The sequence below is a fragment of the Euprymna scolopes genome, chromosome 30 (genome assembly GCF_053919585.1).
Source record: "Euprymna scolopes isolate OS-2025 chromosome 30, ASM5391958v1, whole genome shotgun sequence".
NCBI classification, from domain to species: Eukaryota; Metazoa; Mollusca; class Cephalopoda; order Sepiida; family Sepiolidae; genus Euprymna; species Euprymna scolopes.
In genome coordinates this window covers 18,319,148-18,346,493 of record NC_136511.1, presented here as the reverse complement: position 1 = coordinate 18,346,493, position 27,346 = coordinate 18,319,148, and the positions used below count along the sequence as shown (strand labels likewise).

Genomic DNA, 27,346 nt, shown 5'->3' with positions numbered 1-27,346 from the left:
AAAAAAAGGGGATGGGACTTTAAATATATATATATATATATATATATATATATATATATATATATATATATATAGGAAATAGAACCAATATATATATATATATATATATATATATATATAATTTAAAGGAGATTAGAACAATAGTCTAAAGAGCAGAGTGTATTTTAATGTAATAGTAAAATTACTAATTTAATTAAAATACAGGAAAAGAAAAAGTGCTCGTTGTAATTCAGATACCTATCGATATTTATATATTATATATATATATATATATATATATATATATATATATATAAAGTCTAAAGGTTAAAAAAAAGCAAAAATACATGAACCATAGAATAAAAAGTATAAATAAAATATTAAAAAAATAATTGATATAACAGGTCCAACAGATAAAACAACGAACATATACAGTATGAACTTTGAAACGTACAATTAACTCATTTTGAGCGAAATAAATAAAATTTATAAAATGGCAATGGAAGAAGATCTTTACAACATAAATTATTTAACGTTAAGACTATGTGAAAAAATAAATGTTGCCCAAGTGTTTGGAGGTGTGTGTTATGCAAAACAAAAAAAAGTAGTAGTAGGCAGGCAGGCTTGAACCCGTGACCCGAAGGCGGAAAAAAAAGTAAAAGAAAACCTGACGTCTTACCCCTACTCCATGAAGCGACCGGAAGTTCAGGATGTTGAAATTAGTAAAGTCGTTCGAACTGATACGATAACTTGCAAAAATGGTGACGCAAAAAAAAAAAATATGACCCTCCTTGTAGAAAACTGCCCAGGAATTAATGTTTTAAGCCAATTTTTTATATTTATCATCCGAAGGGTTGGGCTTCAAAATGATATCAATCTCGTAAAAATCATATTATCCATCTATAACTCCTGAACTATTCAAGAAAGCACTAAAATTAGCAGAAAATGAAACAGATATAACTAGATTAGAAATAGAGATTTAAAAAAAATAGCAAGAAAAGATACAATAATGTATTATAAACAAGAAAGGATATAAAAACCACTTTGATGTTACAATGGGGTATCCAGACTCTGCATAGATAATGAACTTAGTAGGTCTGTACATACTAAAGGGGATGAATAAAAAAATACCGGGCTTAAATGGAGGGCTAATTAATGTTTAAAATGAAATAGGTATGTTCTACATTTGAAGCCAAATTATAACGCAGAGATTTTGTAAAAAGAAAATAAAACATTTATTTAAAATTATTGATTATTTTTGCCATAATACGTCTCGATTTGAAATCTTAAATCTGAAAACACTTGAATTAATAAAGAAAAATGAAATTTGGACAATACTTTTTGTTAAAATTTCACACAAATAAGAGGAATTCCCCCCCTTTTAATAAAGCTATATGCAACTAAATATAGCCCACATTTTTATTCCATAATTTATAGTAATTGATTAATTAGTTGGGTTGGAATTGAATAAGGGGAGATAACCCAAATGCTAAAAATGGCCAACTAGTTATATTTATATATATATATATATATATATATATATATGGTTGTACAATGCGCTTAAACATGATAATTTAATTGATGGAGGAGAGACTAAATCTTGCTAATATGATGCTAATTATGCATATATATTTCCCTCAAAACCTCTGCCCTTGATGGAGGAGAGACTAAAACTTGCTAATAGGATTTCAAATGATCTGAAATAACATCAAGGGGAGACTTGATTCCAAACTTCCATTATATTATTTTAAAGTCTCATCCCTTTACAGTAGAGATCCCTAGGTGCAAGAAAGCCTTTTACTCCAATAGTTTCTTCCCCAGAACTGCAGGTCTTTGTAACTCCTTCCGGGATTCTGCTTTCCCAACTGTATTGATATGCAGAAGTTCAAGTGTAATGTGAACAAACATCTTGCTGCTCATCTCCCTTCATAATGACCCTGCTAATTAAGTCCCTGATAGTAGCCCCCTGCTTCAAAGTGGCACTGTGCCTTGTTTGGGGTGAAAATTAAATTAAAAATAAATATATATATATATCAATGATAAATATATTTCGGGGAAGAAACTATTGGAGTAAAAGGCATTCTTGCACCTAGGAATCTCTACTGTAAAGGGATGAGACTTAGTATCTGATACAAATATAAAAAAGAATAATATAAAGAAATTTAAAATAATATAATGGAAATTTTATATATATATATATATATATATAAATTTGGAATCAAGTCTCCCCTTGCTGTTATTTCAGATCATTTGAAATGATATTAGCAAGTTTTCCTCTCTCCCCCCCCCCATCAAGGCCAGAGGTTTTGGGGGAAATATGTATATAATCAGCAGGGAACATTCCAAAACCAAATATATATTTTTTTTTTTACTATCATAATATTTTATTGTCTTACACGTATTTCGTTGCATGGTCGAAAAACGTCACACAACTCCTCAGGAAACAGTTTATATGTTCTGAGGGACATATAAACTGTTTCTTTCTTTGGTGGTTTTCCAGTATTCAATGAAACACGTGTAAGACACAATAAAATATTATGGAAGTTTGATTTTGGAATGTTCACTACTGATGGATGTGCTCTGTAAGTGCGTTTTCATTGAGCTTTGCTGACAATTGGAAAAAAATTATATATATTATATGTATATATTTTTATAATTACAAGTAATATATATATATATATATATATATATATATATATATATATATACTAATTGTGCACCCAGCATTGCCCGATCGTACAATACGCTACAATATGATAATTCATGCAGATTGTGTATGTATTATAGAATCAATCTTCTATTAAATATTATGTTACGAGGAATAATTTTTTTTATATATATATTGTATGTATATATTTTATAATCACAAGTAATATATATATATATATATATATATATATATATATATATATATATATATATATACACTAATTGTGCGCCCAGCATGGCCAGTTGTACAATACGCTTAAACATAATATTTTAATTCATGCAGATTGTGTATGAATTATTACAACATGATGTTTTAATTCATGCAGATTGTGTATGTATTAAATATTATGATATAAGGAATAATTTTTTTTTTTTTTTTTTACTCATGATGGTGTCATTCATCAAATTCCGTCTGTGTTTGTTTACAATATCAGGTCTGCTAATGTTTTGGTTTGACAATGAACGCCTTGGAATGACAGTAGTTCTTCCAGATGACAGTAGTTCTGCTTTTTTTAGAAGTGATTATAATCACAAGTAGTATATATATATATATATATATATATATATATATATATATATATATATATATATATATATATTAGCTGTGCGCCCAGCATTGCCCATCTTCTATTAAATATTATATGTTACGAGGAATAATTTTTTTTTTTTTTTTTACTCATGATAGTGTCATTCATCAAATTCCGTCTGTGTTTGTTTACAATAACATGTCAGCTGATGTTTTGGTTTGACAATGAATGCCCTGGAAAAGTTACTTCTGATTAATGTTTTAAAATATGAAAATGTAAAAATGATTTGCTGTGATTTTAAATGGTATCTTTTATCGTAAATTGAACTGATTAATAAGCAAAAATAAAAATAAAATGGTGAGGTACACCTGGGCTCTAACAGGGGATCACTCGATATGTAGTCGAATAAACTGAGCTATTTTTCCAGATGACAGTAGTTCTGCTTTTTTTAGAAGTGATTATAATCACAAGTAGTATATATATATATATATATATATATATATATATATACTACTTGTGATTATAATCACAAGTAGTATATATATATATATATATATATATATATATATATATATATATATATATATATACTAGCTGTGCCAATTTTAGTGCGTTTAGACCTATTTTGATATGCCTTCGTTTTCATCTACTTTTCTATCAGGCTGTAATAAATTATTATATGATACACATTTATATTGTGTATTCATATGTATTAAATGCACGCAAGAATTTTATGTACAATCGTTATATGATATTGATCGTAATATAATACTGGAATAGTTCCTGATGTAGGCAACAGCAACTCGTCACAAGAGTTTTCTTCTCCAAAAGGTACACCTTCCAATTGGCATTTACGTTGAGTGGTTGTGAAAATGTATTTTACTTTGCGAGCATGGAAATTCGAGAGACAATTGTCACGTGTTAAGATCGAAATTATTATTACGTCGCTCGACTCTTCACAATGGTTTTGTAGTGATTCCCCTGTTACATTTAAAATACATTTCCTAAGCTGGTTTATATGGTATTTGTCGGTGTTTTCCAGGTCCTGAACGATATAGATCAGTTCACCAACTCTATGTTTGATAGTACCTCCTTCAAGCATATAATGGCGAAAGAATTCATGACATAATTATTTTTCATATATATATTTTAAATCTTATTCTTTCCATATATATATATATATATATATATATATATATATATATATATATATACTAGCTGTGCGCCCAGCATTGCCCAGTTGTACAATACACTTAAACATGATATTTTAATTTGTGCAGATTGCATATGAATTATTACAGAATCAATAATCTATTGCTTATTATATATTACAAGGAATAATTTAGCCGGTGGACTAATTCCCACAAAAAAAATAAATAAAAATAATAATGATAATGATAATTCATTAAATTCACTCTGTGTTTGTTTACAATATTTTTTTTAATTTTTTTTTTTTTAATTACATTTTCACCCCAAACAAGGCACATTCCCACTCAGGTGTAGGGGGCTACTATCAGGGTCAGCAACTACTGAGGCACTATGTAGGGATTTGGGCAGCAAGATATCGGTTCATGTTGCACTTGAACTTCTGCATGTCAGTACAGTTAGGGAAGCAGGATCCTGGAATGGAATTCCAGAGTCTAGCGGTTCTGGGGAAGAAACTATTGGAGTAGAAAGATCTTTTACATCTAGGGATCTCTACTGTGTGGGGGTGGGATTTAGCTGCCTGTCGGGTTTGTCGAGGGTGTCTGCATCGTGGGGGCACAAGTGTCTGCAGTTCGTCAGAGCATTCACCATTTTATATCTAGAGCTACCGCTCTGTCCTCCCCCGCTTTGTCCAGTGAATGGTATGTCAGCTGATATTTGAGCTTGACTATCTTTAAAATAGGCTTTCTTCTATTATAGATACAGATTAAGAATTTTTAAAGGGGAATATTTTACGTTACACCAACCAAGGTTACCCCAGTGTAATGTAAAATATTCCCCAATAAAAATGATTCTTTTTTTATCTATAAGAGAAAAAAAGACTATTTTTAAGATCAGATTTTTTTTCATTTTTGATACTCATCAAATGAATTTCTGTACAAAATATATCTAAGAACACTACCAGACATATAAATTACCTCTGTGTGAAATTTGCAAAAAATAGTCTCAGCCGTTTCAGAATCTATGAGGAAGGAACTCTCTCTCTCACACACACACACTCACAAAGTGACTTTTATATAATAATAAAAATTTTCTAGCTTGCACTTTTCAAATGCTAAAATCATATATACACCTTACAATTCTTTTGTCATTATTCTTGAAATCAACACAGAGAGTAATTTATCAAGAAAGAAATTTTATTTACAATTAACTTTTGCCCATCGACAAAGAAAGAGAGAGTTGGTTTGTGTGTGGCGGCCGAGAAAATGTCAATCACATTGGAAGACTGTCAGTCTGCTCTGTTATTTATGTTATCTGTCATAGATCGGCATCAACTGACATTCATGGGGTGTAAATATTAAAAATATTACATTGTTCTTTTTTATTTTGTATTGCACAATTTATAACCTCCAAACCTGAAATGTAACCTTTCTTTATTTTTGATGATAATTACAATTCTGGTCTCATTTTATGGGACACAAAAATGTAGATCAAAAATCCATCTGGAATGTACATGTGTGGACACCTCTGCTTTCATCAGTCTCACCCTGACTCCATATCCAACAAAAATAATTCATTTTTTAATTATCGAAACATTTCTACTTCTGACTGACTTTAATTTAAAACTTGCTTATTTGCAGTAAGATCGAAAGAATCTCCAAAACCGACGACAAAAACAACGCCCACATCAAAGTCAACATCACCGCCAGAAACAAAGACAATTCCAGTAAGACGTCTTGTCCTAAAGAAAGGAGAATTGGAAAAATCGAAGGTATTATATAAATTATATTTCTGCATTAATACTCCTTAAGTGATATTTCTTCCTTTATATTTCTTCAATTACATTTCAATTGCTTAATTTCTATAATGACATTCCAATACTCCTTAAATGACGTTTCATTCTCTATATTTCTTCAATTACATTTCAATTGTTAAATTTCTATAATGACATTCCAATACTCCTTAAATGACGTTTCAATCTCTATATTTCTTCAATTGCATTACAATTGTTAAATTTCTATAATAACATTCCAATACTCCTTAAATGACATTTCATTCTCTATATTTCTTCAATTACATTTCAATTGTTAAATTTCTATAATTACATTCCAATACTCCTTAAATGTTTCAATCTCTATATTTCTTCAATTACATTTTAATTGTTAAATTTCTATAATGACATTCCAATACTCCTTAAATGACATTTCAATCTCTATATTTCTTCAATTACATTTCAATTGTTAAATTTCTATAATTACATTCCAATACTCCTTAAATGACGTTTCAATCTCTATATTTCTTCAATTACATTACAGTTGTTAAATTTCTATAATGACATTCCAATACTCCTTAAATGACGTTTCAATCTCTATATTTCTTCAATTACATTACAATTGCTAAATTCCTATAATAACATTCCAATACTCCTTAAATGACGTTTCAATCTCTATATTTCTTCAATTACATTTCAATTGTTAAATTTCTATAATGACATTCCAATACTCCTTAAATGACGTTTCATTCTCTATATTTCTTCAATTACCTTTCAATTGTTGAATTTCTATAATGACATTCCAATACTCCTTAAATGTTTCAATCTCTATATTTCTTCAATTACATTTTAATTGTTAAATTTCTATAATGACATTCCAATACTCCTTAAATGACATTTCAATCTCTATATTTCTTCAATTACATTACAATTGTTAAATTTCTATAATGACATTCCAATACTCCTTAAATGACGTTTCAATCTCTATATTTCTTCAATTACATTACAATTGCTAAATTCCTATAATAACATTCCAATACTCCTTAAATGACGTTTCAATCTCTATATTTCTTCAATTACATTACAATTGTTAAACTTCTATAATGACATTCCAATACTCCTTAAATGACGTTTCAATCTCTATATTTCTTCAATTACCTTTCAATTGTTAAACTTCTATAATGACATTCCAATACTCCTTAAATGACGTTTCAATCTCTATATTTCTTTAATTACATTACAATTGCTAAATTCCTATAATAACATTCCAATACTCCTTAAATGACGTTTCGATCTCTATATTTCTTCAATTACATTTCAATTGCTAAATTCCTATAATAACATTCCAATACTCCTTAAATGACGTTTCAATCTCTATATTTCTTCAATTACATTTCAATTGCTAAATTCCTATAATAACATTCCAATACTCCTTAAATGACGTTTCAATCTCTATATTTCTTCAATTACATTACAATTGTTAAATTTCTATAATGACATTCCAATACTCCTTAAATGACGTTTCAATCTCTATATTTCTTTAATTACATTACAATTGCTAAATTCCTATAATAACATTCCAATACTCCTTAAATGACGTTTCAATCTCTATATTTCTTTAATTACATTACAATTGTTAAACTTCTATAATAACATTCCAATACTCCTTAAATGACATTTCATTCTCTATATTTCTTTAATTACATTACAATTGCTAAATTCCTATAATAACATTCCAATACTCCTTAAATGACGTTTCAATCTCTATATTTCTTTAATTACATTACAATTGCTAAATTTCTATAATAACATTCCAATACTCCTTAAATGACGTTTCAATCTCTATATTTCTTTAATTACATTACAATTGTTAAACTTCTATAATAACATTCCAATACTCCTTAAATGACATTTCATTCTCTATATTTCTTTAATTACATTACAATTGCTAAATTCCTATAATAACATTCCAATACTCCTTAAATGACGTTTCAATCTCTATATTTCTTTAATTACATTACAATTGCTAAATTTCTATAATAACATTCCAATACTCCTTAAATGACGTTTCAATCTCTATATTTCTTCAATTACATTTCAATTGCTAAATTCCTATAATAACATTCCAATACTCCTTAAATGACGTTTCAATCTCTATATTTCTTCAATTACATTACAATTGTTAAACTTCTATAATGACATTCCAATACTCCTTAAATGACGTTTCACTCTCTATATTTCTTCAATTACCTTTCAATTGTTAAACTTCTATAATGACATTCCAATACTCCTTAAATGACATTTCATTCTCTATATTTCTTTAATTACATTACAATTGCTAAATTCCTATAATAACATTCCAATACTCCTTAAATGACATTTCATTCTCTATATTTCTTTAATTACATTACAATTGCTAAATTCCTATAATAACATTCCAATACTCCTTAAATGACATTTCATTCTCTATATTTCTTTAATTACATTACAATTGCTAAATTCCTATAATAACATTCCAATACTCCTTAAATGACGTTTCAATCTCTATATTTCTTCAATTACATTACAATTGTTAAATTTCTATAATGACATTCCAATACTCCTTAAATGACGTTTCAATCTCTATATTTCTTCAATTACATTTCAATTGTTAAATTTCTATAATGACATTCCAATACTCCTTAAATGACGTTTCAATCTCTATATTTCTTCAATTACATTTCAATTGTTAAATTTCTATAATGACATTCCAATACTCCTTAAATGACGTTTCAATCTCTATATTTCTTCAATTGCATTACAATTGTTAAACTTCTATAATGACATTCCAATACTCCTTAAATGACGTTTCAATCTCTATATTTCTTCAATTACCTTTCAATTGTTAAACTTCTATAATGACATTCCAATACTCCTTAAATGACATTTCATTCTCTATATTTCTTTAATTACATTACAATTGCTAAATTCCTATAATAACATTCCAATACTCCTTAAATGACGTTTCAATCTCTATATTTCTTCAATTACATTTCAATTGTTAAATTTCTATAATGACATTCCAATACTCCTTAAATGACATTTCAATCTCTATATTTCTTCAATTACATTACAATTGTTAAATTTCTATAATTACAAGTATTATCGGAAATTTCCTCAGTAATGGGTTAATTAGAGCTAAATTAGAGCTTTTTAATATATGAGCAATCCTGGGCAACATCTGGTGAACTTGCTGACCAAATTTCTTGTTAGAGATGCAAAATGCAAGAGGAAAAAAAGAAATTTGGGAATATTGATAACAATAATATTGTTTTGTGACTCGAGCAACCTTGGCAACGGATTTGATGTACATGTTCCATTTTAGATCAGGAGTAAAGTTCAAGCCCAGAAGCTTGTCAAAACATGGAGCCTCCCCAAGATGAGAGCCATTCATTTCAATTGATGCCAGATGGGGATCAGAGCATTAATGATGTAAAGATAGCAGCGTTTATGGGTTGGTAGGTGGAGGTTTGGTTAGTTGTTTTATGGCATATCAACCCTGTTCGGATTATTTAATGCCGAATCCATTTATTTTGGAAATGGTATTCATGTTGCATCCAGTTATTTTGTAGAAGGTTTTTATTCTTCAAGTCTTTTTTATCTTCAATCGCTAGTTTGTAGTGTTTTGTTTGGTTGTTTTATAGTGGATTTTATTGTTTCTGTTTCCTGCCCTGCTCTGCAGAACATGAATGAGTTTTGCAATGGGAAAGGGAAAAGAGCTAATGTTTGATGTATTTTAAGTTTGGAAATCGGGAAGATAGAAAGAGAAAGGGGAAATGGGAAGAAGGAAAAGTGGGGGAAAAGTGGGTTGTTGTTTTTGTTTTTGGTTTTGCAGAACATAATTAAGTCTTGCAAAAGAAAGTAGAAAAACAAATGTATCGATGTTAAGTGCATTTTGTCTCAGGAAGCCAATATCTTAAGACAGCCTGATCTGGTAACACCAGAATAAGTTTAGATCAGTAGATGAAGGACAATTGAGGTGGCAGAACAGTTGGTAAAGGAGGGTCAAAAAACATGGGAGGAATCGATGTTTGGATTTGAAAGAAAGATGGAGAAATAAAAAGCTGGCCAGAGATGGGTTAGTTTGAAAGTCAATTTCAAAAAGCCGTCCAACATATGCCAGCTATGAACTAATGTCAAAAGAACATTAAATTGAATTCGATGACAATGAAAGAGTAGAAGACCGTGCTTGGACTGGTAGATGTAGGACAGTTGAAGTAGCACAGTCAGTTGGCAGCAGAAGGCCAAAGGCAAACCTGATAAATAACTGATAAGGATAAATAAATACCTGGCCAGAGACATGGCAATGGTCAGCAATGACCAAGACCTTTCTTATTCTTTCTCTTCTGATCTTCAGAATGTGATGCAATGGGGAAAAAGGTGACTGGCTAATTTTAATACATTGAAAATCAAGCTTCTTTCCTTCCATCATCATTGCTCTGACCCTCATCAGTTGAAATGAATGTTTCTCGTCTTGGGGGGGAGCTCTGTCTTGACATGCTTCTGGGACTGACCTTCACTCTCTTTTTTTTTTTTTTTTTTTTTTTTTACAAAGGCATAACCACTTATCAAGGCCAGAGACCACTCGAGGATAAGGGTTAAGAGTGTACAGTAGTCAGTTGGACAATATAGTAACCGTTAGTAATGGAAATTCGGTAAATTTGTTAACTTAAGTGGAACGGCTCATCAAGAACTTGTTTACATTGGACTTGAAGACAACCATATTGTAGTCAGCTGGAAAGCAGGAAAACGGAAAACAGTTCCACAGGCGTGCAGTTCTAAGAAAGAAGCTTTGTTCATGGAATCTACGTTTAGGTTTAGGCACAGATAAAGAGTGAGAGGAATTATTGATAGTGTTTTCAGCTAGTCGAGTGTTTCTTGTGAAAGTTCGGCAAGGGGGTACCATAGATTGAAGCTCATTTGGGCACTTGCCATGAAAATAAACTTAGTAGATGATGCTCTTTTCTCTTCCTTGTAACCTCTTTCCTTCAGAAGAAATGTTGCGAGCCTGTCTCTGCTCTATCGTTATTTTCATTGCAGGTGCTCGACTGCACTCCAATCTATGGTTTCCCCTTGCCAAGCATTAACAAAAACACTCGATTAGCTACAACCTCTATAAACGTTTTTTTCACTCTCTATTGGTGCCTAAATCTAAACACAGCTTCTATGAACAAAGCTTCTTTCCTAGAACTGCCTGCCTGTGGAACACTGTTCCACTGTCCTGCTTCCCAGTTGAATACAACATGATAGCCTTCAAATCCAATGTAAACAAGTTCTTGTTGAGCTATCCCCATAAATAATCAAATCCTACACAATTTACACCACTAACGATTACTGTACTACCACCTTACATTCATTAACCCTTATCCTCGAGTGGCCATTGGGCCTGTGATAAGTGGTGATACCAAAGTAAAAAATAAAATAATAAAAAATAGATAGTTCAGTTTGGATGTCAATTAATAACGTAGCAGATGAAATAGATGTTAATCATTTCAATTTCTTAATTTCAGGCAGACGTAATCGTCATATAAAATAGATGTTAATCGTTTCAATTTCTTAATTTCAGGCTGACGTAATTGTCATATAAAATAGATGTTAATCGTTTCAATTTCTCGATTTCAGACCGACATAATTGTCAATTCGGTTTCAAGCAATCTGGATTTATCCAGTGGTAAACTTTCAAGAGCAATTCTTCAATCTGCTGGACCAGAAATCCAAAAAGAATGCTACAATCGTTCCGAAATCAATCACTTCGAAGTTGTTGTTACAGAAGCTTACAATTTACCATGCAAAATTGTTTTTCACATCTGTCTTCCTCCCCACAATTCAAATATGAACGATGTAAGTAAATTTATCTGTACCCGAAAACTCTGTTATATTTTTTATTTTAAAAAACTTTTTGTTATTACATTTTCACCCCAAACAAGGCAGCAAGATGTCAGTTCACGTTACACTTGAACCTCTGCATGTTAGTACAGTTGGGGAAGCAGGGGCCCAGAAGGGAATTCCAAAGTCTAGTGGTTCTGGGGAAAAAACTACTGGAGTAGAAGGCTCTCTTACTGTGAAGAGGTGGGATTTAGCTGCTTGTCGGGTTTGTCGGAGGTATTTATGTCAAGGGGGTACAAGTGCTTGCAATTAGTCCGAGCATTCACCGTTAAAGTACTTGTAGAACAGGCAGAGGGATGCTACATTTCATTAACGGGACAGAGGCGGAAGCTTAGATGACAGTTCAGGACCTATCAGGTTGACGACTCTCTTTTGAACCCTGTTCAGGAGCGAGAGACTAGTAGCAGATGCACCAGCCCAAATATGACAACAATGCTCCATACATGGGCTAATGGTGGCCTTATAGAGGTACAGGATATTTTCAGGCGTTAGTAGCTTTCTAGAACGGTAGAGAGAACCTACCTTCTTCGCAGCGGTCCTGGCAATGCTCTCAATGTAATTGTTTGAACTCATGTTTCCTGTGAACGTTAGGCCGAGGAGTTTAAAAGATGTTTTTTCAGTTGTAAGCCATTTTAGTTTTAGAAAAGAAGAGAAATGTTGTTTCCAAACAGAATGTATCGATCCATACAAACTTTGAATCGTACAGTTGTACGTACAGGGTGGAACGATAAAGTTTTCACTTTTCACTTTTACGTAAAATTTTCACCCGAAAGAAAACAACATTTTAATGGACCCAACATGTTGTAGACTTTTTATAAAGAATAGAACAATAAAATTTTTGTCCTAAAAAAACAATACTACAGCTTTATTTTAAAACTTTTAATGAAAAAAATCAATTCAGTTAACTTGATTATGTTGTAGAGCTGACATCTATTCAATACAGCCTCAATCATCGCCTAGCTTCCCTTGCATGTACTTTCTTCCTTTTTTTTCATTTTCTTCCTAAAAAGAGTGCTCAATACGTTAGTAGAGCTAAATATGTTTTTATTTTTAATTATTTCAACCTGTAGTAAATTAACTTAATTCATTACAACTTGTTTTTTTGTTGTTTTGTTTTTTTAATTTTCTTCCCTTGAAGATTGTAATGCTGGGTATGGGGCAGCCAAACCAGTTGCCAACGTTCCCCTGTTTTTTATTGAAACCAACCGAGAGCTCTTTTTAATATCCTCATTGTTCCCTTAAGTGCAATTGTCTGGATCTCTTTTGCACTTGGTTCACCAGGAATATTAGTTAGGTAGGATTTCAGGTTATTCTTCCTAAGTCCTGTAGCACCTATAATAACTGGTATGATTGATATCTCCCTAAGATTCCAATTTCTTTTCATATCATACATGAGACCTTCTTCCAGAATACAACTTTCTGTGCACATAGTTTTAATTTTAACTTGAATTCTAATCTAATAATTTCCTTAAACTAAACTCATGTGAAATTTTTTATTTTTAATCAGAATTTTTACATACACATTTTTGTACATAAACTCCAAATGCATTTGAGTACATGACCAGCTCAAAGGGTATTTGCTGAAATCGTTTCAAAGTGTATTTGGGTACATTGACTCAAAGTGTATTCGTCAAGTGTCATTGGTTCTGCAGGTTTCTATTGTCATTGTCACATCTAAAAGGCTTGATATAAAAATACCAACAGATTCATTGTTTGCTATTTCCCATTTCATTGGACATTGTAAGACACTTACTATCTGTCTATTGTCCCCCTCCCCTCAGTACTTAATAACTCAGATCTTCATAGTATCACACATTAGCTTAAAGTGTATTTGCTATAAGCAGCTCAAAGCATATTTGGTAAAATCAGCTCAAAGTGTATACGTGTACATTAGCTCAATGTGTATTGGTCCTGACCAGCTCAAAGCGTATTTTCTTACACTAGCTCAGTGTATTTACCTACCAGCAGCTCAAAATGAATTTGTCATTATTAGCTCAAAGTTTACTTTCTTATGCAAGCTCAAAATTTAAAAATCTGATACAAGCCTTGATCTATCTACTGTCACTAGTTCAAAGTTTATTTCCTGATACTATCTCGTGCATATTTAAAGTTAATAACAATTTCTTTTTTTATGGTAAAAAGATGTTTCTTTTCTTTTTTTAACCCAGATTATTAAGAGATATATGAAAAAATGTCTACAATCAGCTGAAGTGTATAGTGTTTCCAGCATTTCTTTCCCAAGTCTTGGTACGGGACAACTGTCATATCCACCTGTAGATGTTGCCAAGGAAATGCTGTCTGTCGCCCAACAGCATCTGTCAGATCCATCTTCATCATTGAAGGAAGTTGATATCATTGTTTATCCGATAGATGATCCTGTCTTAACGGTAATGTTTAAGTTAATTCTTTGATGGAAATCATTTTTGTAATTTCTATTTATTTTTATTATTAAAAGCATGTTATCATCATCATCATCATCATCATCATCATCAATATCATCATCATCATCATCATCATCAATATTATCAACATCATCATCATTGCCACCATCATTATTGCCACCATCACTGTCATTATAATTATCGTTGTCACTGCCATCATCATAATCATCATCACTATTACACACATTATCATCAGCATCATCATCATTGTCATTATCATAATCAACAATATCATCATTGCCATTATCATAATCATCATCATTGCCACTATCATCATCATTATCATCATCATTGCCACCATCACCGTCATCATTATTATCATCGTCACCGTCGTCATCATCATCATCGTTGCCACCATAACTATCATCATCATAATCATCAACTATCATTATCATCACCATCATTGTATTTATTGCCATCATCATGATTGTCATTATCATCATTGCAAGCATCATCATCGTCATCATCATCGTCATCATATTACCATTATTATCATCATCATCATTGCCACTACCATCACTGTCATCATCATCATTGTCGTTGGCATTCATCATTGTCATCATCGTCATCATCATCAATTTCATCATTATCAACATCATAATTATTGTCATCATTATCATAATCATCAACAACATCATCATTGTCATCATCATCATCAACATAAAAATCATCATCAACAGAATCATCATCATCATCAATTACATCTTTCATTCATTATCACCATTGCCATCATCATCGTCATCATCATATTGCCATCATCATCGTCATCATCATATTGCCATCATCATCGTCATCATCATATTGCCATCATCATCATCGTCATCATTGCCACTACCATTGCTGTCACCATCATCATTTTTGTTGTCGTCGTCATCATCATCAACATTATCATCAATGTCATCATTATCAACATCATCATCATCGTCATCATTATCATAAGCATCAACAATATCATCATCATCAACATAATCATCATCATTATCATCAATGTCATCATTATCAACATCATCATCATCGTCATCATTATCATAAGCATCAACAATATCATCATCATCAACATAATCATCATCATCATCATCGGCATTTGCACATCATCATCATCAATTACATCTTTCATTTATTTTCCCATTTTTACATCTTGTCACAAATCACATAACAAAATTCAAAGAATCTAATGATGATGATGACGACAATAGTGATGACTAAATAATTTCATTGAAATGTTGAATTTTATAATAGGGTTTCTGTCTAAAAAACATGAATTTTGTTGGTTTAGAAAGATATTTTCTGGATGTTAAACTATAAATGATTTGAAAGATTTTAGATTCTGCGTCAATTATAGTTTATCCGCAAACATAGAGTTGTTGTTTTGTTGTTGCTGAAATCCCTATGATAATTTGTTCCCCTATTATAATTTTTTCTCTATTATAATAATTAGTCAAAGTTGTTTTTGTCCCCTATTATAATTTTTAATCAAAGTTATTTTTCGTTCTACTATTATAATAATGAATCTAAGTTATTTTTTGTCCCCTATTATAATAATTAATCAAAGTTATTTTTCATCCTTTATTATAATATTTGATCAAATAATATTTTCTCTATTATTAATTAATCAAAGTTATTTTTTGTCCCCTATTATAATATTTTCTATATTATAATAATTAATCAAAGTTATTTTTTGTTCGTTATTATAATATTTAATCAGTTGTTTTTCAGTCCCCTATTATAATATTTAACCAAAGTCATTTTTTGTCCCCTATTATAATATTTAATCAAAGTTATTTCTTGTCACCTATTATAATAATTTATCAAAGTTATTTTTCGTCCCTTATTATAATATTTAATCAAAGTTGTTTTTAGATCCCCTATTATAATATTAAATCAAGTAATTTTTTTGTCCCCTATTATAATTTTTTCCCTGTTGTAATAATTAATCAAAGTTATATTTTCCCCTATTATATTATTTAATCAGTTGTTTTGTGGTCCCCTTTTATAGGTTTTTATATATTATTATTTTTCTATATTATAATAATTAATCAAAGTTATTTTTTCCCTTATTATAATATTCAATCAAAATTGTTTTTATTCAATTGCAAGGTTAAAGTACAGAATAGGTACAAAACACCCTCCCCTCCCCATGTTAAGAATGGCTTTTTAAATAATAACGTTATTATTTCAGCATGAGTACCCATTTTTCTTTTAATATTCATAAAAAGTAAAACTTTTTTCAAAATAAATAAGTAAATAAATAAATGTTTGTAAATGTGACAAATAATTGTTTAGTCACGGCAATGTCAGTAAATAAAATATGTTACGTGCGGGGTGGGGGACTAAGGGAGCGACTATAGTACATAAATGAATTTTTTTTTGTGTGCTAATGCAGAGAGTGATCCGCGCTATTTTTTTAAAATCGTATTTCCACGTTTAATTAAAGTTTTATGATATGTTTTTATTCAATTGTAAGGTTAAAGTACAGAATAGGTACAAAACACCCTCCCTTCCCCATGTTAAGAATGGCTTTTTAAATAATAACGTTATTATTTCAGCACGAATCACTCTCTGCATGAGTAAGTTTTTTTTTTTTTTTTACTTGTAATTCGAGAGTAGTTGAAACGGAAGTTACCAGAAATAAAACTGGGCAGAAACGACTTCGAAAAATATTTATATTTTATTTAATATTTTAATAATTCGCGAGGTAAATTTATTTTAATAACATAAAAACATGCCTCGCCTCTAAAGATGGGTTGTCTGAAAATTTCAAATAAATTGGTAATGTAGAAATATGGTTTTATTCACTTGTAACGAACCAAGAATTACATTTTTATATATATATAGATAATTAATCAAAGTTATTTTTTCCCTTATTATAATATTCAATCAAAATTGTTTTTTACTCCCCTATTATAATATTTAATAAAAGTTATTTTTTGTCCACTATTATAATATTTAATGGAAGTTATTTTTGTCCCCTATTGTAATATTTAATCAAATTTATTTTTTGTCTCGTATTATAATAATTAATCAAATTTGTTTTTCGTCCCCTATCATAATATTTTCTCAGAGTTATTTTTTGTCTTCTATTATTATAATTGATCCAAGTTATTTTTGTTCCGTATTATAATAATAAATCAAAGTTATTTTTTGTCCCCTATTATAATATTTAATAAAAGTTATTTTATGTTCCCTATTATAATATTTAATCAAAGTTATTTTTTGTCTTCTATTCTAATAATTAATCAAAGCTTTTTTTGTCCCTTATTATAATATTTAATCAAATGTACTTTTTCCACAATTATAATATAAAATGAAAGGTATTTTTGTCCCCACATACAATAAGTAATCAAAGTTATTTTTTGTTCCCTATTATAATATTTAATCAAAGTTATTTTTTAGTCTACTATTATAATATCTAATCAAAATTTTTTGTCACCTATTATAATATTAATCAAAGTTATTTTTTGTCCTTTATTATAATTTTTTGTCCCTTATTATAAAAATCAATCAAAGTTATGTTTTGGTCCACTATTAAAATAATTAAATTATTTTATATCCGCTATTAGAATAATTAATCAAAGTTATTTTTCATCTCTTATTATAATATTCAATGAAAGTTTTTTTTGGTTCCCTATTATAATATTTAATCCAAGTTATTTTTTGTTCCCTATTATTATTTTTGCTGTGTTAGAATAATTAATCAAAGTTATTTTTCCCCCTATTATAATATTTAATCAATGTTATTTTTTCCCCCTATTATTATATTTAATCAAAGTCATTTTTTTTCTCCTATTATAATATTTTATCAAATTTACTGGAATGTTTTTTTTTTGTTTTTTTTCAGGCATTTTCAAATGAAGTGAAGAATTTACCAAAAGTTCCAAATGTAAATGTTGACAATCAATTCACAGACCAAAATTTATCAACAGGTAAACCATTCTTAAGGAATTTTAAATCTGATGTAACAATATATATATATATATATATATATATATATATATATATATATATATATATATATATATATATATATATTGTTACAATATGACACAGTGGCTTCCGAATTCTTTATTGTATTAATAAAAGAATATATGTATATATATATATATATATATATATATATATATATATTATAAAATATGCATCAAGTAAAATTTGATTAGTTAAGTGAGCAGCTCAATAAGAACTTGTTTTCATTGAATTTAAAGGCAACCACGTTGTAATTAACTGGAAAGCAGGCCTGCAGTACAGAGTTCCACATGCAGGCAGTTCTAGGAAAAAAAGCTTTGTGGAATTTTCATTTAGGCACAGAGAGTGGAGGGAATTGTTGATAGTAGTTGTAGTTAGACGAGTGCGTATTGTGATAGAAAGTTTTGTAAAACATTCAGATTCTATTAAACTTGGAGAATCTTAAATCAGTCTGTTGTTGACCAGTTGGTGCAGATCACAACCTATGGAAATGGTCTTAATCTGTAAAAGTTTTAGATTTTATGTTATTTTGGGCACCGTTTCTTTTTTTCTTTTTGCTGGCAAAAAAAAAAATCATGTGCACATGACACCATATGTCCGTTACGTCAAATCTTCGCTTGAAAAATCAAATCTTTTTTTAAATAAATATTACGGCACCAATTCATGATCAACTTGCCTCACAAAAATAATTCTGATTTGTGGAATTTAAATTTTGGAGAATTTAAATGTTTCATACACTATTTATTTATTTGAAGTTTTCGAAAAAATTTTAAAGGTTTAAAAATTAAAAAAAAAATTTTTTATAAATTTAAAAAAAATTTTTGTTAGTATTTCATTTTCTATGTATGGACAACGTCTTGGAATTTGGAATATAGACTTCTTGTTGTTTATTTTATGGAGATTGTAACCCCTTCAGGGCAGCTCAGGTGCATACACTTGTGGGTTGAGATGCAGCTGTAGCCGATACCTGTGGCATCACCCGTGTTTTCGTCTAGTGGTCGAATTTGTCTTCGTCGTCGTCGGTCGCTCTCCGGTTCCGCTTTCAAAAGTCACTTCGGCTATCGGAGAAATATATTGCATTCACAACGGCGTTTCCAATTAAAGAAAAAGAAAGTCAAAACTTAATTGGTTTTTCTTAACATAGAATTGATTATTGTCTTTGACTTTACAAATAATAGTTACACACTGGCCTAGTCATGCAACTTAGGGGGCTGGCAGTTTTCTTTCCTTTACCAAGTTCTTTGTTCCTTATCTACCGTCAGTCCACAGGAAGGATCAGCTGCCAGAGACACGCGTATTGGAACGTGTCGCAAAAAGAATCTCGAAAAAGAATCTCTCTCTCTCTCTCTCCCTTTTATCACCTTGTTTTATCAAAAACGCTAGCTGTAACCCCCCTTACCCCTCCATGTATGCCCACAAGTGGCGATCAGCCAATCAGCGGCCATGCCTTGGTTCGAAGGGGGGGCAGTAAGGGCTTGCTTGGTTGCCAAAGAGAAAGAAGAGAAAATAATAAAGCAACCCTTTCATTTACCTAAGCAAAAAGAAAAGGAAAGAAAAGATCTTCCCCTCTCATCTTCTCTCCTAATTTCTATTCCTCCTCTCAGAACTTATCTCTACCAAATTTTAACCCTCATTTGCACTGAGGTTCTTACTTATTATCAAATTAGGAGTGATTAGTCATTCCAGGTCGAACAATGCTTGGCGGCGACCTTTACCCTTGACCCCCATTCTAAGTTGTCAGCCTTAATCAGCTAAGGATATCTGGATCTCTTCATACCTCTCAACAGAGGTTTTAAAAACAATCTTTCATGTTAACAGATATATGACAATAAGATAAAAAAAATTATTATTTGTTTTTCTCTTTCTGACAAAATCCCAAAGACATTTCTGTTCAAAACAACATCAAACCATCATCATCATCATTAGAATTCAGCCATGTGAATTCCTCTAAATTCGCGTCAACGAGACAACCCAGGTGACAAGTTGTTCCTTAATCAACTAGCAAGGTCTCTCGGCATCGCTCGGTCCCCATCAGATCATAGATCTCCCACACAGAGAATCTGTGGGAGAAGCACTGCAGGAGGAAGATTTGGGAATCCTCAGCAGCCACACCTGGTGCGACCTTTTACTACAGCCACTGTGGCCAAACCTGCTTGTCCCGCATCAGGCTCATCAGCCAAAAGCGTGCCTGCAGTCGATGTGGACAACCCCCTAAATAGAATCTTCCTTTGAAAAGTACAGCCAAGAAGATATATATATATATATATAGTAATGTGATTGATAATTTAAAAATCAAATTATAATTAATTAAAAATCCGTTTCATAAGAAGAAACAACAACAAAATCAATTATTCGTTTCGGAAAACAGTGTTTTTATTGTGATAGACATCAAGTTACGGACAATAATTATTACATATAGTTTTTTAATATGTAATAATATGTAATAATTATTGTTCGTAACTTGATGTCTACCACAATAAAAACACTGTTTTCCAAAACGATCGTACAAATAATTGATTTTGTTGTTGTTCCTTCTTATGAAACGGATTTTTAATTTAATTATAATTTGATTTTTAAATTATCAATCACATTACTAAATATTAAATTAGCTCTAGGATATTTACCTATCGAGCTTATTATATATCTAAATTACGACGAGCACTTTTTCTTTTCCTGTATTTTAATTAAACTAGTAATTTTACTATTACATTAAAATACACTCTGCTCTTTAGACTATTGTTCTAATCTCTTTTAAATGTATATATATATATATATATATATATATATATATATATATATATATATATATATATATAAATGGTGTCTTCTTTTTAGAAGCAGCGAACTTTAAATTAAAATAAATCACAGAAAAAAAATATATATGTATGTCATTTTATATGTTTTGCAGTACAGTGGCTAAAACATTCAGTGACCGCTGCACTTGGTAGCATATTTAAAACTGTGATTCCAGGAGCAACAACGCCATCTTCAACTCAAGGTAATTTTTTTTTGTAATGAATAAAAATAAATGTTTTATCCCAATAATTCGACTACTATTTTCATCATGACTCTTTTTGTTATCACAACATTTCGACTAATAATAATCTCCGAGTTTTTTTTTTTTTTTTCAGTTACATCTTTTCATGCTTGGTAAGGGAGTCACCACTTATCAAGGCTCCAAGGCCACTCGAGGATAAGGTTTAAATAAATGTAATAATTCAGTAAGAACTTGTTTACATTTGACTTGAACGCTACAATATTAGAGTCAGCTGGAAGGCAGGCCAAGAGAACAGAGTTCCACAAGCATTCATTTCTAGGAAAGAAGCTTTGTTCATATAATATATTATTTCATTATATACTATATTATATTTTTATATAATTGTTGTGGGGGAATCACCCTCCAAATGGACTGTTCTATCCATTATATAAACCATAGACCTTTTGATCCCAGGTGTGGATTAAACACCAGAGCGACCTTCGCCTGCTCGGTGACGTTTACTACTCTTTACAGTTTTAACCGTTTTACGTTGTTGTTCCAGTAATACATTGTTTAAACTCTATTCCATCATTCTGTTTTCTTTGTGGCTTATTGCAAGCCATAACAATAAAACATAATTTTTATATAATTTATGATTTATTTATGCAATATATTATTTCATTATATAATACATTATTTCATTATATAATATATCATTTCATTATATAATATATTATTTCTTTATATAATGTACTATTTCTTTATATAATATGTTATTTTATTATGTAATATATTATTTCATTATGTAATATATCATTTCATAATATAATATATTATTTCTTTATATAATATATTATTTCTTTATATAATATTATTTCATTGTTTAAACTCTATTCCATCGTTCTGTTTTCTGTGTGGCTTATTGCAAGCCATAACAATAAAACATAATTTTTATATAATTTATGATTTATTTATGCAATACATTATTTCATTATATAATACATTATTTCATTATATAATACATTATTTCATTATATAATACATTATTTCATTATATAATATATCAATTCATTATATAATATATTATTTCTTTATATAATGTACTATTTCTTTATATAATATATTATTTTATTATGTAATATGTTATTTCATTATGTAATATATCATTTCATTATATAATATATTATTTCTTTATATAATATACTGTTTTTTTTATATAATATATTATTTTATTATGTAATATATCATTTCATTATGTAATATATTATTTCTTTATATAATATATTATTTCTTTATATAATATTATTTCATTATATAATATATTATTTCTTTATATAATGTACTATTTCTTTATATAACATTATTTCATTATAAAATATATTACTACCTCCGGTTGGAAATAGTTGGTGCACAAAAATTTTCAGTTTGGTCGGAAATACTTGGTGCATACAAGTTTCAAGTTTTATAAGGTAGTACTTTTGAAAGGAAATACAGGTTAACCAAATAATTATACTTAATTAAATTGACAATTGATTGTACGTTCATTCTTACAATGTATGATTAAATAAATATACAAAAAAATAATGCAAAAAGCTAAAACACCTAACTATTTATTCAATTGTGTTAATTTACTTTTCAATTCTTCTGATATCAAAATTGAAGTGGGAACTTTTCCTTTTCTTTCTAGCTGTACTTTTGACATATGCTGAAGCGTGTAATTGTAGCCACCATCAGCCAAAATTATTTGTTCCATTGTCTCCTGCAATGTCAGGAAAATTTTGTTCAACTTTGATTTTTCTAATTCATGACAGCTGGTTTCAACTGCTTCAATTAATTCATCAATATTCTTTGGAGCCTTTTAGTGCTGATTGGATTGTATTGAAGTAACCTAGGCCAAGCTCATTCAGATCCAGACTGTTTGCAGGCTGGTTAACCAGTTCAATGTTCAGCCCTAATTTCTCTGATTCTTGTTTGAACACCGGGTCCATTGGATGTACGTGTGGCTTAGCATTGTCTTGTTGAATTATGATTCGTTGTGCAATGGATCCACTTGGCCATTTTCCTGTGTGGAAACAAGGACCTTTTTAACAAGGAATTCACAAATCTGAATTTTCCTGATTGTATCCATGACTTTAGTTACTATTGTTCCAGCAGGCCTGTTTCTGCTGTTATGTTTAGCCGCCTCTTGTTTGACTCCAATCTTCTCGTCAAAGTAACATTTGCGACGTGGATCCCAACGGGGTCGAGCCACGGCAGCAAGAAACATGACCTTTGTAATGAGACGCTTACTTTTAGTGGTTCTTAAAGGGTCATGTTCATCTTTGCCTAAATAAAATTTCCTTGCATTTTGCGTCATGTAAAACCATTTCTCATCAATATGTATGACATCAAACATTTCTCTAAAAGTTCCTCCATTTAAATTCAACTGCGAACGGCAAAAATCAATGCGACATTTCATGTTTTCTATCGTGAGAAGCGGTTTTACAGCATTTGAATGTGCCCGAATTTCGCCATCTTTCATCCTTGCAATCAGTGTTGTCTTAGGTATTCCACATGCTTGAGCAGTAGACCTCAAAGTGGTTCTTTTTCTCGATGTAATGGTGTTTATTTTTGACAACTGTGAACTATAGTCTTTCTTTTTAGGCCACAGAGAAACTTACGGCTCAAAGAATCCATCGGTACCTATATATCGGACGAACTGTCTAGTGGTCGTGACCAAATTCTGCCTACAGTATTTCTTCCTATACTGAATTTTGTGGCAACATCTTTGATTGCACCTCGTTCTAGGATGCGCCCTTTAGACCTTTGTAGCAACGCGTGTAGAACTGCTGTTCATCTTGAATTTGTCAATTCTCTCTTATAATTTCTGTTTTTACCTTCCATATTGACATCAACTACATTTTCCATATTCATATAGCCACTGCGGATATTTTTAAAAATAGATTATATAACAGTCAACAAAGTAATGTGCATAGATTAGAATGAAAACTGTTCTTTTTCAATCAAGCACGCTCTAAACTACTACCAGTTATTCCCTAAAACATTGAAATGGTGCGTGACAAAAACTAAAACACAAACAGTTTTAATTCTGCACCAATTATTTCCGACCGGAGATAGTATTTCTTTATATAATATTATTTCTTTATATAATATATTATTTCTTTATATAATATATTATTTCTTTATATAATATGTTATTTCTTTATATAATATGTTATTTCTTTATATAATATTATTTCATTATATAATATATTATTTCTTTATATAACATATTATTTCATTATATAATATATTATTTCATTATATAATATATTATATCTTTATATAATATTATTTCATTATATAATATATTATATCTTTATATAATATTATTTCTTTATATAATATATTATTTCTTTATATAATATATTATTTCTTTATATAATATATTATTTCATTATATAATATATTATTTCTTTATATAATATATTATTTCATTATATAATATATTATTTCTTTATATAATATATTATTTCATTATATAATATTATTTCTTTATATAATATATTATTTCTTTATATAATATATTATTTCTTTATAAAAGGACGGAATACTACTGCCACCTCTGGGCAGGAACTGCGAAAAAAGCCTATCCTGCCTACACAGAGTACAAAATAGACTTTGTGGCTTGGTGGTGGTGGGGGGGGGGCTTTTCTCTTCCCTGCAACCTCTTTCCCACAGAAGAGACGTAGCGAGCTTATCTTTGTTCTATCGTTATTTCCATAGCAAGTGCTCGTCTGAGCTCCATTCTCTGGTCCCCCCTCGCCAATCTTTTTCCAAAAACACCCGTCTAGCTGAAACCACGGTCAATAATTTTCCCCACTCGTTATCTGTGCCTAAATCAAAACGTAGATTCCATGAACAAAGCTTCTTTCTTAGAAATTCACGCCTATGGAACTCTGTTCCACTTGCCTGTTTCCCTCCCGACTTCAACCCGGATGTCTTCAAGTCCAACACAAATTCCTGATGAACCGCCCCCTTAAGTAATGACACGTTATCAATTCTCCAATACCATTACTACACTATCCCATTGATTACTGTACACACAATAGCCCTTATCTCCGAGTGGCCCTTGGGCCTTGATAAGTGGTGACCTCCATGAAAAAAAAAATATATATATTTTATTTCTTTATAAAATATATTATTTCTTTATATGTTGTTATTCATTATATATTATTTCATTATATAATATTATTTCTTTATAAAATATATTATTTTTTTATGTATTATTTTATTTAATTATATATTATATTCTTTCATTATATATTATTTCTTTATATAATATATTATTTCTTTATATAATATATTATTTCTTTATAAAATATATTATTTCATTATATAATATATTATTTCTTATTAAAATATATTATTTTATTATATGAAATATTATTTCATTATATAATATTTTATTTCTTTAGAAAATATATTATTTCTTCATATAATATATTATTTCTTTATAAAATATATTCTTTCATTATATAATATATTATTTTTTATATAATATTATTTCTTTATAAAATATATTATGTAATTATATATTATTTCTTTATAAAATATATTTTTTAATTATATATTATTTCTTTATAAAATATATTATTTAATTATATAATATTTCTTTATGAATATATTATTTCATTATATATGCTATTTAATTATATATTATATTTTTTCATTATATATTATTTCTTTATAAAATATATTATTTCATTATATAATGTTATTTCTTTATAAAATATATTATTTATATATTGTTATTTTATTATATATTATATTCTTTCATTATATAATATTATTTCTTTATAAAATATATCATTTCTTTATATAATATATTATTTCTTTGTAGAATATATTATTTCATTATAGAATATTATTTCTTTATAAAATATATCATTTCTTTATATAATATATTATTTCTTTATATAATATATTATTTCTTTATAAAATATATCATTTCTTTATATAATATATCATTTCTTTATATAATATATCATTTCTTTATATAATATATTATTTCTTTATATAATATATTATTTCTTTATATAATATATTATTTCATTATAGAATATTATTTCTTTATAAAATATATCATTTCTTTATATAATATATTATTTCTTTGTAGAATATATTATTTCATTATAGAATATTATTTCTTTATAAAATATATCATTTCTTTATATAATATATTATTTCTTTATAGAATATATATAGTAAATTCATTATGTTTGACATAGATGCCTATTACCCTTCAATTTCCCCTATACTGTTCAGGAAAGCACTTAAATTAGCTGAAGAGGAAACGGGCGTGACCAAGTTGGAGATTGAAATTACAAAAATAGTTAGAAAAACTTTAATCAGATATAATGGGGAACTGTGGACAAGAAAAGATAGAGAGGGTCATTTTGACATCACAACGGGTACCCGGATTCTACTCAGGTTACTGACTTGATAGGCTTGTATTTACTAAAGGAGATAAACAAAAAAGTATCTGGTTTAAATGGTGGGGTGGGCTATATAGGGATGACGCAGTATTTATAGTTAATTCCAGCGATCGACTCCCTGAAAAAATTAGGGAAAATGTCAGAATTTTTTTTTTTTTAATGAAATGCGATTAGAAATAAAAATAGCAATCACAAAAAAGTAAACTTTCTAGACATTACTATTAATCTAAGAGATAACACATATGAACCGTATCACAAATCGAACCAAAAACTATTCTACATTGATTATCAATCAAATCGTCTGAAGTGTATGAAGAAGGCACTTATCTGTAACATTTCTAAAAGAATATCTGAGATTTCAAAGAATGAGAGTCTTTTTGATAAAAACAAAGAATATTACAATGAAGCTCTTCTTAGATCGGGTTACCATG

The 27,346-nt window shown here is 29.3% G+C and overlaps 1 protein-coding gene across 2 annotated transcripts in view; it reads left to right on the top strand.

The window, feature by feature from the left end:
• LOC145254686 (uncharacterized) overlaps positions 1–27,346 on the top strand; it is a 143,979-nt gene that overhangs the window by 62,097 nt on the left and 54,536 nt on the right. For both annotated transcript variants that reach the window (XM_080113338.1, XM_080113339.1), the window contains exons 11-15: positions 6,002–6,132; positions 11,794–12,012; positions 14,226–14,444; positions 18,337–18,421; positions 21,370–21,459. In XM_080113338.1, coding sequence (XP_079969464.1) covers positions 6,002–6,132; positions 11,794–12,012; positions 14,226–14,444; positions 18,337–18,421; positions 21,370–21,459 — 744 coding nt within the window. The remainder of the gene's footprint in view (positions 1–6,001; positions 6,133–11,793; positions 12,013–14,225; positions 14,445–18,336; positions 18,422–21,369; positions 21,460–27,346) is intronic.